General features: G+C 47.8%; 1 protein-coding gene across 4 annotated transcripts in view; it reads right to left on the bottom strand.

The window, feature by feature from the left end:
* Nucleotides 1-15,380, bottom strand: part of TBC1D19 (TBC1 domain family member 19) — a 503,848-nt gene that overhangs the window by 254,100 nt on the left and 234,368 nt on the right. For all 4 annotated transcript variants that reach the window (XM_063922181.1, XM_063922190.1, XM_063922171.1 and 1 more), the window contains one exon: nt 10,240-10,350. In XM_063922181.1, coding sequence (XP_063778251.1) covers nt 10,240-10,350 — 111 coding nt within the window. The remainder of the gene's footprint in view (nt 1-10,239; nt 10,351-15,380) is intronic.

Genomic DNA, 15,380 nt, shown 5'->3' with positions numbered 1-15,380 from the left:
GCACATCCAGGCTGAGGCGATTGCTGGTCGCAGTATAACACCAGTATGTGTGTAAATACCTTTTAGGATACCCTCCTGCTTTCTATCAGCAGGATCCTTAAGGGCGGCCATCTCAGGCGAAGGTAGAGCCCTTACAAGCGTGTGAGCGCTTTATCCACCCTAGGGGGTGTTTCCCAACGCACCCTAACCTCTGGCGGGAAAGGATATAATGCCAATAACATTTTAGAAATTATCAGTTGTTATCGGGGGAAACCCACGCATCATCACACACCTCATTTAATTTCTCAGATTCAGGAAAACTACAGGTAGTTTTTCCTCACCGAACATAATACCCCTTTTTTGGTGGTACTCGTATTATCAGAAATGTGTAAAACATTTTTCATTGCCTCAATCATGTAACGTGTGGCCCTACTGGAAGTCACATTCGTCTCTTCACCGTCGACACTGGAGTCAGTATCCGTGTCGGCGTCTATATCTGCCATCTGAGGTAACGGGCGCTTTAGAGCCCCTGACGGCCTATGAGACGTCTGGACAGGCACAAGCTGAGTAGCCGGCTGTCTCATGTCAACCACTGTCTTTTATACAGAGCTGACACTGTCACGTAATTCCTTCCAACAATTCATCCACTCAGGTGTCGACCCCCTAGGGGGTGACATCACTATTACAGGCAATCTGCTCCGTCTCCACATCATTTTTCTCCTCATACATGTCGACACAAACGTACCGACACACAGCACACACACAGGGAATGCTCTGATAGAGGACAGGACCCCACTAGCCCTTTGGGGAGACAGAGGGAGAGTTTGCCAGCACACACCAGAGCGCTATATAAATACAGGGATAACCTTATATTAGTGTTTTTCCCCTTATAGCTGCTGTATAGTTAATACTGCGCCTAATTAGTGCCCCCCTCTCTTTTTTAACCCTTTCTGTAGTGTAGTGACTGCAGGGGAGAGCCAGGGAGCTTCCCTCCAACGGAGCTGTGAGGGAAAATGGCGCCAGTGTGCTGAGGAGATAGGCTCCGCCCCTTTTTCGCGGACTTTTCTCCTGCTTTTTTTATGGATTCTGGCAGGGGTTAAATGCATCCATATAGCCCAGGAGCTATATGTGATGCATTTTTTGCCATCCAAGGTGTTTTTATTGCATCTCAGGGCGCCCCCCAGCGCCCTGCACCCTCAGTGACCGAAGTGTGAAGTGTGCTGAGAGCAATGGCGCACAGCTGCAGTGCTGTGCGCTACCTTGTTGAAGACAGGACGTCTTCTGCCGCCGATTTTCCGGACCTCTTCTGCCTTCTGGCTCTGTAAGGGGGCCGGCGGCGCGGCTCTGGGTCCCATCCAAGGTGGGCCTGTGATCGTCCCTCTGGTGCTAATGTCCAGTAGCCTAAGAAGCCCAATCCACTCTGCACGCAGGTGAGTTCGCTTCTTCTCCCCTTAGTCCCTCGATGCAGTGAGCCTGTTGCCAGCAGGTCTCACTGAAAATAAAAAACCTAAACTAAAACTTTCACTAAGAAGCTCAGGAGAGCCCCTGGTGTGCACCCTTCTCGTTCGGGCACAGAGATCTAACTGAGGCTTGGAGGAGGGTCATAGGGGGAGGAGCCAGTGCACACCAGATAGTCCTAAAGCTTTCTTTAGATGTGCCCAGTCTCCTGCGGAGCCGCTATTCCCCATGGTCCTTACGGAGTCCCCAGCATCCACTTAGGACGTTAGAGAAATAGGAGATGAAATGGGAGTATAAAATATACTGTGCATGTGGTAGACCTCACCGGGAACCCACTGGTACAGACATTGCAGTGAAAACAACTTTTCCGTCTTTGCTGGTGACTGACTTATTATGTAACCAGACAAATAAATAGACAAAGACAAACCAATTCCACCTCAGTAAAATTGTCAAAGTGCAGTGCACGTGGCCAGACCATAAGAAACCTGATGCAAAAATTCCTACCAACACCCCTGCGCCATCCGGTGGAGCAGTGTTGTAGGACAGGAACGTTCTGGAAAAGAAACAGAAAGTATGATTAAAATGGCCTCCAGCCATGTGCTTATAGTCAAAGAACATATAGCATATTTTGTTACATGACCATATATACATACATACAGTATTTTATATACATTTCCTATGGTATAACATTGTCTATGGTATAACAAGTGCTACACGAATGCATATATAACACAATGCAGCCCTTCTTTAGCATAGGCTGTCTATTGCTGCTGCTGTGGCATAATCTCTCCCCCCTGCAGCTGCGCTACAAGTAATAGGGACAGGGAAACTCCTGACTGCCCAGCATGAGCCCACTAGTTAGTAGAGGGCTGTTTTACAGGGACAGACCGCGGCAGCAGTGTGCACTGTCCGCGGTCTGAGTGATCAGAGGCGCCGGCATCCTCCCCCTTAGTGTGTGCAGGGAGCGCTGGCAGTGCTGAGCTGTCGGCCGTTATTGAGACAGACCGCGGCAGCAGTGAACGCTGTCCGCGGTCTGAGGGAGCAGTTACCTTCCCCTAAGCGACGGAGCCTCCGGCCGTTACAGGGACAGACCGCGGCAGCACTGAACGCTGTCCGCGGTCTGATTGCATTACAGGCAGGGAGCGCTGAGAGCGGCGCTTGCAGCGGCCGTCCAGCGCGTCCCTCTGAGCGGCGCCAGGACTAGGGGAGCTGATAACAGCGGTGGCGGGGACGGAGCAGCGGCTCGGGCGACGCACATAGCAGTACCCCCACACGGCGGGGCGGCAGCGTGAGCTGACCGCCCCTGTCATAAATACCTGGGTTCCTGTGCTCTGACGGGGCTTCTACAGCAAGCTTCGTTCTGCATTCTCAGCTGAAGGTAGCTGATGTACTTGGACTCTGACGGGGCTTCTTCCAGCAAGCGCCGTCCAGTCCTTTCTGCAGTCTCAGCTGTTGTTAGCTGAGCTGCTTGTGGCTGTGAGGGGGCTCCTTTGTGAGGCCCGACACGCCAAGAGCTGCACGCAGCAGCTTCTATAATCCCATACCCAGAGCTTTTGTGTAAGCTTGGAAGGGATTGTAATGTATAAAAAAGAAAAACAAAAATGTTTAAAAGTAAAAAATGTATGTCCCCCTCTGGAGGTCCACACTTGTGCTTGCTGTCCATGTGAGCACCGAAAAAACACTGGTATTCTGGGAGTATGGAGGGGAGGAGAGTTACTGAAATTTGAATATTCAGTGCCCAGTCCTTGCTAACACCGTCCATATCCCAAGAGTACTCCAGTGACCCCTAGTGGATGAAAAAGAAAGAAAGCTTTTAGACTACCTGGTGTGCACTGGCTCCTCCCACTATGACCCTCCTCCAAGCCTCAGTTAGGATACTGTGCCCGGAAGAGCTGACACAATAAGGAAGGATTTTGAATCCCGGGTAAGACTCATACCAGCCACACCAATCACACCGTATAACTTGTGATACTATACCCAGTTAACAGTATGAAATATAACTGAGCCTCTCAACAGATGGCTCAACAATAACCCTTAGTTAGGCAATAACTACATACAAGTATTGCAGGCAATCCGCACTTGGGATGGACGCCCAGCATCCACTACGGACTACGAGAAATAGATTTACCGGTGAGTAAAATCTTATTTTCTCTGACGTCCTAGTGGATGCTGGGAACTCCGTAAGGACCATGGGGATTATACCAAAGCTCCCAAACGGGCGGGAGAGTGCGGATGACTCTGCAGCACCGAATGAGAGAACTCAAGGTCCTCCTCAGCCAGGGTATCAAATTTGTAGAATTTTGCAAACGTGTTTGCCCCTGACCAAGTTGCAGCTCGGCAAAGTTATAAAGCCGAGACCCCTCGGGCAGCCGCCCAAGATGAGCCCACTTTCCTCGTGGAATGGGCTTTTACTGATTTAGGATGCGGCAAACCAGCCGCAGAATGCTCCAGCTGAATTGTGCTACAAATTCAGCGAGCAATAGTCTGCTTAGAAGCAGGAGCACCTATTTTGTTGGGTGCCTACAGGATAAAAAGCGAGTCAGTTTTCCTGACTCCAGCCGTCCTGGAAATATAAATTTTTAAGGCCCTGACTACGTCCAGTAACTTGGAATCTTCCAAGTCCCTAGTAGCCACAGGCACTACAATAGGTTGGTTTAAGTGAAAAGCTGATACCACCTTAGGGAGAAACTGGGGACGAGTCCTCAATTCTGCCCTATCCATATGGAAAATCAGATAAGGGCTTTTACATGACAAAGCCGCCAATTCTGACACACGCCTGGCCGAAGCCAAGGCCAATAACATGACCACTTTCCACGTGAGATATTTCAAATCCACAGTTTTAAGTGGCTCAAACCTATGTGATTTTAGGAAACTCAACACCACGTTGAGATCCCAAGGTGCCACAGGAGGCACAAAAGGGGGCTGAATATGTAGCACTCCCTTTACAAATGTCTGAACTCCAGGCAGTGAAGCCAGTTCTTTCTGGAAGAAAATCGACAGAGCCGAAATCTGGACCTTAATGGAACCCAAGTTTAGGCCCATAGTCACTCCTGACTGTAGGAAGTGCAGAAAACGACCCAGCTGAAATTCCTCTGTTGGGGCCTTCCTGGCCTCACACCACGCAACATATTTTCGCCAAATACGGTGATAATGATTTGCGGTTACTTCTTTCCTGGCTTTTATCAGCGTAGGAATGACTTCCTCCGGAATGCCTTTTTCCTTTAGGATCCGGAATTCAACCGCCATGCCGTCAAACGCAGCCGCGGTAAGTCTTGGAACAGACAGGGCCCCTGCTGTAGCAGATCCTGTCTGAGCGGTAGAGGCCATGGGTCCTCTGATATCATTTCTTGAAGTTCTGGGTACCAAGCTCTTCTTGGCCCATCCGGAACCACGAGTATCGTTCTTACTCCTCGTTTTCTTATTATTCTCAGTACCTTTGGTATGAGAGGCAGAGGAGGGAATACATAAACCGACTGGTACACCCACGGTGTCACTAGAGCGTCCACAGCTATTGCCTGAGGGTCCCTTGACCTGGCGCAATATCTAGTTTTTTGTTTAGGCGGGACGCCATCATGTCCACCTGTGGCCTTTCCCAACGGTTTACCAACAGTTGGAAGACTTCTGGATGAAGTCCCCACTCTCCCGGGTGTAGGTCGTATCTGCTGAGGAAGTCTGCTTCCCAGTTGTCCACTCCCGGAATGAACACTGCTGACAGTGCTAAGACGTGATTCTCCGCCCATCGGAGAATCCTTGTGGCTTCTGCCATCGCCATCCTGCTTCTTGTGCCGCCCTGTCGGTTTACAAGGGCGACTGCCGTGATGTTGTCTGATTGGATCAGTACCGGCTGGTTTTGAAGCAGAGGCCTTGCCAGACTTAGGGCATTGTAAATGGCCCTCAGTTCCAGAATATTTATGTGTAGGGACGACTCCTGACTTGACCAAAGTCCTTGGAAATTTCTTCCCTGTGTGACTGCCCCCCAGCCTCGAAGGCTGGCATCCGTGGTTACCAGGACCCAGTCCTGTATGCCAAATCTGCGGCCCTCTTGAAGATAAGCACTCTGCAGCCACCACAGTAGAGATACCCTGGTCCTTGGAGACAGGGTTATCAGCCGATGCATCTGAAGATGCGATCCCGACCACTTGTTTAAGAGGTCCCACTGAAAGGTTCTTGCATGGAACCTGCCGAATGGAATTTTGCTTCGTAAGAAGCTACCATTTTTCCCAGGACTCGTGTGCAGTGATGCACCGATACCTGTTTTGGTTTCAGGAGGTCTCTGACTAGAGATGACAGCTCCTTGGCTTTCTCCTGCGGGAGAAACACTTTTTTTCTGTTCTGTGTCCAGAACCATCCCCAGGAACAGTAGGCGTGTGGTAGGAACCAGCTGTGACTTTGGAATGTATAGAATCCATCCGTGCTGTTGTAGCACTTCCCGAGATAGTGCTACTCCGACCAACAACTGCTCCTTGGACCTCGCCTTTATAAGGAGATCGTCCAAGTACGGGATAATTAAAACTCCCTTTTTTCGAAGGAGTATCATCATTTCTGCCATTACCTTGGTAAAGACCCTCGGTGCCGTGGACAGTCCAAACGGCAGTGTTTGGAATTGGTAATGGCAATCCTGTACCCCAAATCTGAGGTACTCCTGGTGAGGATGGTAAATGGGGACATGTAGGTAAGCATCCTTGATGTCCAGGGATACCATGTACTCCCCCTCCTCCAGGCTTGCAATAACCGCCCTGAGCGATTCCATCTTGAACTTGAATTTTTTTATGTATGTGTTCAAGGATTTCAAATTTAAAATGGGTCTCACCGAACCGTCCGGTTTCGGTACCACAAACAGTGTGGAATAGTAACCCCGTCCTTGTTGAAGTAGGGGCACCTTGACTATCACCTGCTGGGAATACAGCTTGTGAATTGCCTCTAGCACAGCCTCCCTGCCTGAGGGAGTTGTCGGCAAGGCAGATTTGAGGAAACGGCGGGGTGGAGACGCCTCGAATTCCAGCTTGTACCCCTGAGATACTACTTGAAGGATCCAGGGATCCACCTGTGAGCGAGCCCACTGATCGCTGAAATTTTTGAGGCGGCCCCCCACCGTACCTGGCTACGCCTGTGGAGCCCCCGCGTCATGCGGTGGACTCAGAGGAAGCGGGGGAAGAATTTTGATTCTGGGAACTGGCTGACTGGTGCAGCTTTTTCCCTCTCCCCTCGTCTCTATGCAGAAAGGAAGCGCCTTTGACCCGCTTGCTTTTCTGAAGCCGAAAGGACTGTACCTGATAATACAGTGCTTTCTTAGGCTGTGAGGAAACCTGAGGTAAAAATTTTTCTTCTCAGCTGTTGCTGTGGATACGAGGTCCCAGAGACCATCCCCAAACAATTCCTCACCCTTATAAGGCTCTATGTGCCTTTTAAAGTCAGCATCACCTGTCCAGTGTCGGGTCTCTAATACCCACCTGACAGAATGGACATTGCATTACTTCTGGATGCCAGCCGGCAAAATATCGCTCTGTGCATCCCTCATATATAAGACGACGTCTTATGTTCGCAAAATAGTATCCCTGTTTGACAGGGTTACAGACCACGCTGCAGCAGCACTATCTGCAGGTCTCAGTCTAGTACCTGAGTGTGTAAATACAGACTTCAGGATAGCCTCCTGCTTTTTATCAGCAGGTACCTTCAAAGTGGCCGTATCCTAAGACGGCAGTGCCACCTTTGTTGACAAACGTGTGAGCGCCTTATCCACCCTAGGGGATATCTCCCAGCATAACTTATCCTCTGGCGGGAAAGGGTACGCCATCAGTAACTTTTTAGAAATTACCAGTTTCTTATCGGGGGAACCCACGCTTTTTCACACTTCATTCACACATTTGATGGGGGAACAAAACACTGCCTGCTTTATCTCCCCAAACATAAAACCCTTTTTTAGTGGTACTTGGGTTAATGTCAGAAATGTGTAACACATTTTTTATTGCCGGGATCATGTAACGGATGTTCCTAGTGGATTGTGTATATGTCTCAACCTCGTCGACACTGGAGTCAGACTCCGTGTCGACATCTGTGTCTGCCATCTGAGGGAGCGGGTGTTTTTGAGCCCCTGATGGCCTTTGAGACGCCTGGGCAGGCGCGGGCTGAGAAGCCGGCTGTCCCATAGCTGTTACGTCATCCAGCCTTTTATGTAAGGAGTTGACACTGTTGGTTTATACCTTCCACCTATCCATCCACTCTGGTGTCGGCCCCACAGGGGGCGACATCACATTTATCGGCATCTGCTCTGCCACCACATAAGCCTCCTCATCAAACGTGTCGACACAGCCGTACCGACACACCGCACACACACAGGGAATGCTCTGACTGAGGACAGGACCCCACACAGCCCTTTGGGGAGACAGAGAGAGAGTATGCCAGCACACACCAGAGCGCTATATAATTTAGGGATTAACACTATATTGAGTGAATTTTTCCCAATAGCTGCTTGTATATACAATATTGCGCCTAAATTTAGTGCCCCCCCTCTCTTTTTAACCCTTTGAGCCTGCAAACTACAGGGGAGAGCCTGGGGAGCTGTCTTCCAGCTGCACTGTGAAGAGAAAATGGCGCCAGTGTGCTGAGAGATAGCTCCGCCCCTTTTTCGCTGACTTTTCTCCCGTTTTTTTATGGATTCTGGCAGGGGTATTAATCACATATATAGCCTCTGGGGCTATATATTGTGATATATTTGCCAGCCAAGGTGTTTTTATTGCTGCTCAGGGCGCCCCCCCCCAGCGCCCTGCACCCTCAGTGACCGGAGTGTGAAGTGTGCATGAGGAGCAATGGCGCACAGCTGCAGTGCTGTGCGCTACCTTGGTGAAGACTGATGTCTTCTGCCGCCGATTTTCCGGACCTCTTCTTGCTTCTGGCTCTGTAAGGGGGACGGCGGCGCGGCTCCGGGAACGAACACCAAGGCCAGTTCCATGCGGTCGATCCCTCTGGAGCTAATGGTGTCCAGTAGCCTAAGAAGCCCAAGCTAGCTGCAAGCAGGTAGGTTCGCTTCTTCTCCCCTTAGTCCCTCGATGCAGTGAGCCTGTTGCCAGCAGGTCTCACTGTAAAATAAAAAAACCTAAAATAAACTTTCTTTCTAGGAGCTCAGGAGAGCCCCTAGTGTGCATCCAGCTCGGCCGGGCACAGAAATCTAACTGAGGCTTGGAGGAGGGTCATAGTGGGAGGAGCCAGTGCACACCAGGTAGTCTAAAAGCTTTCTTTTAGTTGTGCCCAGTCTCTTGCGGAGCCGCTATTCCCCATGGTCCTTACGGAGTTCCCAGCATCCACTATGACGTCAGAGAAATTACATTTCCATATATGATGGATTTTACATCAGTATATCTTCCAATATCTTGTAAACTTGACTCCGGACTGGGTGTGACCTTGGTAAACAGGTGTGGCTTCACAGGAATGCCGAGTCCACAAGCCACGCCTCCCATTTCCTGCCACTGTGGGACCATGCCCAGCGCTCCAGGAGCTGCTGGTCATACCCCCTGTCCTTCTCTCCCGTGAAAAGATGTCAAGCAGAGCAGTGAGTGACAGGTGGCCTACCAACTAGCCACCCACCCCACCCCACCGCGAAAATCAGGACAGTTGGGAGGTAAGTTACCAGACCATGGAAGTCAGCATGCGTGCCCTTTATAGTGGAGAACAACCTTATTTCAGCATACCTACCACACAATGTATATCAGCATAGACAGAAGTCACAGTACTTCATACTACATAAAAACAACCAGAATTTAATATTTTTATAAGAGTAGTTATATCATACATATAACTGGCAGGTGTATATATTATGGGTGTATTTATTCAGCCCTTTTCCCTCCAATAATGTGAAAACTCAGAGTGTCATCTTTCATCACTGATCGCAGTAGGTGTTAGTATTCGCCAAAACAGCTGCTTATCGGAGCAACTATCCTGGCATGAAAATAATAATTTCTAAACGCATCAGAGCAAGATTTGGCACTTGCTATATTACTTTTGGGCACTGCATCAGAGTATACTGAACTCTTCTTTCTAGGTGGCTAGGTACTTTTGGAACTGTCCAAAATTACTTGGACTTTTTTATTAACTAAATATAATCATTACTTTTTGGATTAATTTTAATGCATTTGAGACTAATATATATATATATATATATATATATATATATATATATATATATATATATATATATTGGGTGGGATGTATTATCCTTGCAGTTTACATCCTGACACACATCGTATCTATATTACTTGCGTGCTGTATGTACTAACATATGTGATTAGTATCGCATAGGACTTAGAGAGGCATAGATGGGACCTACATATGGAGAGCAAGCTGGTTCCTGTAGTGCCATTTGGAGGACCTAGGGGTGACTCCTTGTAAGCTAGCTTTCAAGTTAGATATATTTTGTATGCGCTATTATCATGTAGCCTTACAGTAGGCAAGTATATGGCCCAAAGTGGGTACACTTATCATGCAGTGTAGGGACTTCCAGTATCAGTGAAGCCTTGACGTTGGCCTGGAGGCTTAACATGTCTTTTGCAAATATATATAACTAAGATCTCTGAATTATCTACTACCATGTAGTACATTACAAAACCTAACAAAATTGGCATTCAGATTTACCTGCCCTCAAGGACCTTACATGTAAAAAAAAAAAAAAAACCCAGTTCATATACAGTTGTTATTTTCTCTCCAAAATGCCCTGTCACATAAGTAAACAAATGATCATGGATAATTCAATTCAATGAATGTGACATTTTAATTTAAGTACAGTACAGTATTATTGTTCCCATCACTCACCAGTTCTGTTATATCTTTAATTTTTAATGGAACCTGAATCAAACCAAGATGAGATCTAAAACTTGCTTGATCCCCACTATCATAATTAGGATTACGAAGGTTAATTAGCACCTGAAAAACAATAATTATAAATTATACATGATGGTTTACAAAATTACATTGTATGTAAGTATGTATGTATGTATGTATGTATGTATGTATGTATGTATGTATAGTATAGTATAGTATAGTATAGTATAGTATATCCGGAAAGTATTCACAGCGCTTCACTTTTTCCACATTTTATGTTATGTTACAGCCTTATTCCAAAATGGAATAAGGAGAGTTATGGTACACTTACCAATGTTAATTCTCTTTTTGCGAGGTACACTGGGTTCCACAGGGAATACATTGGGGTGTAGAGCGGGATGTTGGATCCAGAGGCACCATCAGGCAAAGCTTTGACTGTCCCAGGATGCATTGGGGCCTCCTCTATAACCCCGCCTCCAGGCACTGAGAGCTCAGTTTCTTTAACCAGTCCAATGCAGGAGCAGGTAAAAGAGAAGGCAGATGTTAGTCACATAGAACCACAATCTCATGACAGGAGAGGGTACCAGCGGCTAATGACATACAACCCAAAGAAGCTAGGTGCATCAGGGTGGGCGCCCTGTGGAACCCAGTGTACCTCGCAGAAAGAGATTTAACCATAGTAAGTCTACCATAACTCTCCTTTTCTGCAGCGAGGTACACTGTGTTCCACAGGGAATACATCGGGGATGTCCTAAAGCAGTTCCTCAAGGGAGGGGGTGCACCTTAGCGGGTAAGAGAACCCGGCGTCCAAAGGAAGAATCCTGGGAGGCGGAAGTATCAAAGGCATAGAACCTAATGAACGTGTTCACGGAGGACCACGTAGCCGCCTTGCACAATTGTTCTGGGGACGTGCCACGGCGGGTGACCCAGGAAGGTCCAACAGACCGAGTAGAATGGGCTTTAACTGCAGCAGGAGCTGGGAGTCCAGCCTGCGCATAGGCTTGTGCAATCACCATTCTAATCCATCTGGCCAAGGTTTGCTTATTCGCAAGGTCAGCCACTTTTGTGAAAACCAAACAAAAAGGGAATCTGATCTCCTGATAGAGGCAGTCCTCTCCACATAGATATGGAGAGCACTAACCACATCCAAAGAACGTTTTTTGGGAGACAAATCCGAAGAGACAAATGCCAGATCCACAATCTCTTGGTTAAGGTGAAAAGATAACACCACCTTAGGCAAATAACCTGGGCGAGTTCGTAGAACCACCTGGTCCCGGTGGAATATGAGAAAGGGTGGACAGGACAAAGCGCCTAAAGTCTGACACCCGTCTTGCAGAGGCAATAGCCAGAAAGAACAGGACCTTGGCCGTGAGCCATTTAAGGTCCACCGATTCAACAGGTTCAAATGGAGACTCTTGCAGACCATTCAGCACAACAGACAAATCCCAGGGAACCACAGGAGGGACATAGGGAGGTTGAATCTGAATAATGCCCTGAATGAACGTCTGAACATCAGGTACAGAGGCAATCTTTCTCTGAAACCAAACCAACAAGGCAGAAATATGAACCTTGAGGGAGGCCAGACGAAGACCTAAGTCCAGGACTCTGCAGAAAAGCCAGTATCCTGGAAGTTCTGAATCTATGGACGTCGTAATTCTTCTTAGCACACCAGGTGAAGTAAGAATTCCAAACCCTATAATAAATCCAGGCAGATACCGGTTTGCAGGCTTTCAACATTGTCTGAATAAGCACCTCTGAAAATCCTTTGGCTCTCAGGAGTGATGCTTCAAGAGCCACGCCGTCAAAGCCAGTCTGGCCAGGTCTGGGTAGAGACAAGGGCCCCGAACGAGGAGGTCTGGTCGTTGAGGAAGTAGAAGGGGATGCCCCATCGACCCATCGAAAGACCCTGCAGGTCTGAGAACCAATGCCGTCTGGGCCATGCTGGAGCGACTAGAAGCAGCATTCTTCCTTCCTGTTTGAACTTCTGTAGAACCCTGGGCAGGAGTGACACTGGAAGGAACACGTAAGGCAGCTGAAAGTTCCATGGAATTGCCAATGCGTCCACGAACTCTGCTTGAGGATCCTTTGTCCTTGATCCGATGACTGGAACCTTGTGTTTGTTTTGAGACGCCATTAGGTCTACGTCCGGTAGACCCCACCTGTCTACTAGGAGTTGAAAGACTTCAGGATGAAGACGCCACTCTCCGGCGTGTACATCCTGTCAACTCAGGTAGTCCACTTCCCAGTTCAGGACACCCGGAATGAACACTGCCAATATACTTGGCAGATGGCGTTCTGCTCAACAAAGGATTTTTGACACTTCCTTCAGAGCCATGCGGCTTTGAGTGCGGCTTTGATGGTTTATGTATGCCACTGTCATAGCGTTGTCTGACCGTACCTGTACTGGTCTGTTCCGTACCTCAGGCAGGGCAAGTGATAATGCATTTAACACCGGATGGCCCCTGCTCAATTGCTGGTTCTGGAGCAATCAGGTCAGCGACAAACGAACCTCCGTAGTCAATAAGATCCTTTGGGTTCTGATCCGATGAGGCAGGCCATCCCACTTGACAAGAATTCATCGTTGCAGAGGTCGGGAATTAAATTGAGCATACTCCACCATGTCGAACGTCGACACCATCAGGCCAAGTACCTGCATCGCCGAATGAATCGACACTCTGGGGTGATGGGTGAAGTGTCTTATCCTGTCCTGGATTTTCAGAACCTTGTCTGGAGACAGGAACAGTCTCTGACTGTGTGTGTCCAGGAGCACCCCTAGGTGCACCATGCTCTGAGCTGGGACAAGCAAGGACTTCTTCCAATTGATCAGCCATCCGTGGCTTGTAAGCAACTTACTGTCAATTGTAGATGACTGAGGAGGACATTGTGGGAACTCGCCAGAATCAGCAGGTCGTCCAAGTATGGCAGGATTTTGACTCCCTGGCGATGGAGGTGCACCGTCATCACGGCCAAAACCTTGGTGAAGATCCGAGGAGCTGTGGTCCATCCTGAACGGCAGAGCCCGGAATTGGTGGTGACTGTCGCCAATAGCAATAGGAACTGCTGATGCGATATGGCAATAGGAATATGCATATAAGCCTCCTGTATATCCAGGGATACCATGTAATCTCCGGGTTTCATCGCCGGCACAATAGAGCGCAATGTTTCCATACGAAATTTGGCGACCCTCATAAATTTGTTCAGTGACTTGAGGTCGAGTATAGGCCGAAAAGACCCATTGGGTTTCTGCACAAGAAACAGGGTTGAATAATAGCCTCTCCTGTACTCAGGAGAGAACCTACTACCATTTGTAGAGCCTGTGCCTTCAACGGACCCAAAGGGAGTACCGTACTGCAGAGCTGGTGAGGGGGACTTCTCCTGAAGGAGACGGCGTACCCGAGAGAGACAACTTCCAGTACCCAAGCGTCTGAAGTGGTCTTTAACCAGACCTGGGCGAACTGTAGAAGTCAGCCTCCCACCCTGAGGTCCCTCAGGGGGAGGCCCGCCCAGTCATGCAGCCAGCTTGTCTTGTTTTGAAGCAGGCAGACGAGCTGCCTAGGACTGTTTCATCTTGGGCTTGGTGGTCTTGGGAGCACGAGATTGTCTGGGGTAAGACTGACCCGCGGCTTTCTCTTGAGATCGAAAGGAACGAAAAGTGGTAGTCTTCACCTTCTGAGCAGAAGGATTCGTAGGAGGAAGAAAAGCAGTCTTAGCAGCTGCTAATTCAGACTATTTTATTCAGGTGCTCTCCAAATAAAATGTCCCCCGTAAAAGGGGAGTACCTCCAAGGTCTTGTTGGAGTCCAAATCCACTTTCCACGACCTTAACTACAGTATGCGGCGACAGAACAAAGGATTTATATACAAAACTTGAGCGAAAGGAGGAAATACCACATACAACCCTGTATCGTGATGGTTCATACAACAACCCATAATAATTTTAAAAAAACTTTACGTTTTTATATAGGGCTTCTCTTTGTTCATGAGTCCCCACAAAATTACATGTAAAAGACAGAAAAACATAAAATAGTCCAGACCATCATAAAAATATTTATTTTTAATTCAGATGTCCACTTACTCAGAATGGAGTAATACCGTTTTAACCACCTTCTGTTGTTTAAACATTAAACATATCAGTTTTCTTGGCCACTGTTGTGGAATCCTCATCCTCAGTGATTTGTAAGATCTGCTTAATAGCATCCACCAGGGCAGAGACATCAACCTGTAAGGTACAATCCTCATCAGTAACGCTTGATTCAGAGCCTGACAGGACCGTATGCTCCCCCTCCTCATCAGATGAAACATCAGAGAGGTTAGTAGATTGTGATGAGGAAGCAGCCCGCTTAGACACAGGAGTGACCTGGAGTAGATTTCTCTCTCACCAAAGACTGATTTTTAACTGTTTCAGATGGGTAGACAAATTTTCCGCCCAAGGCAAATTTACTATAGAGACAACTTGTGGTGGCAGTGGCACCAGAGGTCCCATAGGGGGGCTAAACAGTCCACTAGAGTCCCCAGGAGGGTAGTGAACATAGCCCAGGGTGGCTCCATTGTAATTACAGGAGCTGCAGGCTGACTGGGAGATGTATGACATTTAGAACACAGACCATCACACAATACTTATTCCTTCCTAACCCTTGATGTTCAAGCGTTATATACACATATTCCTCATTCACGTGGCACGAATATAATTTCCAAATTATTACATAAGGATGCTGATCTCTGTGCCGAACATCAGACTTTCATTGTTGACTCCATTTCATTTATTTTATCTCATAATTATTTTTTGTTTCTTTGTCATCACTACTTACAAGTCATGGGGACGGCCATGGGGACCAGGTTCGCACCCAGTTACGCCAATCTCTACATGGGCGACCTAGAGGACTCGCTCGTGTGGGGTAGTGACTGGGAGGCGAATCTGGTCTTCTATGGCCGTTACATTGACGATCTCTTTATTATTTGGGATGGGGATGATCTTTCTATTTCGAATTTTGTTTCCTATCTTAATTCTAACACATATAATTTAGTGTTTACTTACACTCACAACACAAAACGTATTGATTTTCTGGATGTGACCCTCGAAATAATTGACAATCAAATTACAACTTCTAATTATTCAAAACCAGTCAACACTCA

Source organism: Pseudophryne corroboree, chromosome 1 (genome assembly GCF_028390025.1).
Source record: "Pseudophryne corroboree isolate aPseCor3 chromosome 1, aPseCor3.hap2, whole genome shotgun sequence".
Taxonomy (NCBI): Eukaryota; Metazoa; Chordata; class Amphibia; order Anura; family Myobatrachidae; genus Pseudophryne; species Pseudophryne corroboree.
Note: the sequence above shows the minus strand (reverse complement) of the source record. Positions and strands in the feature narration are given on the sequence as shown.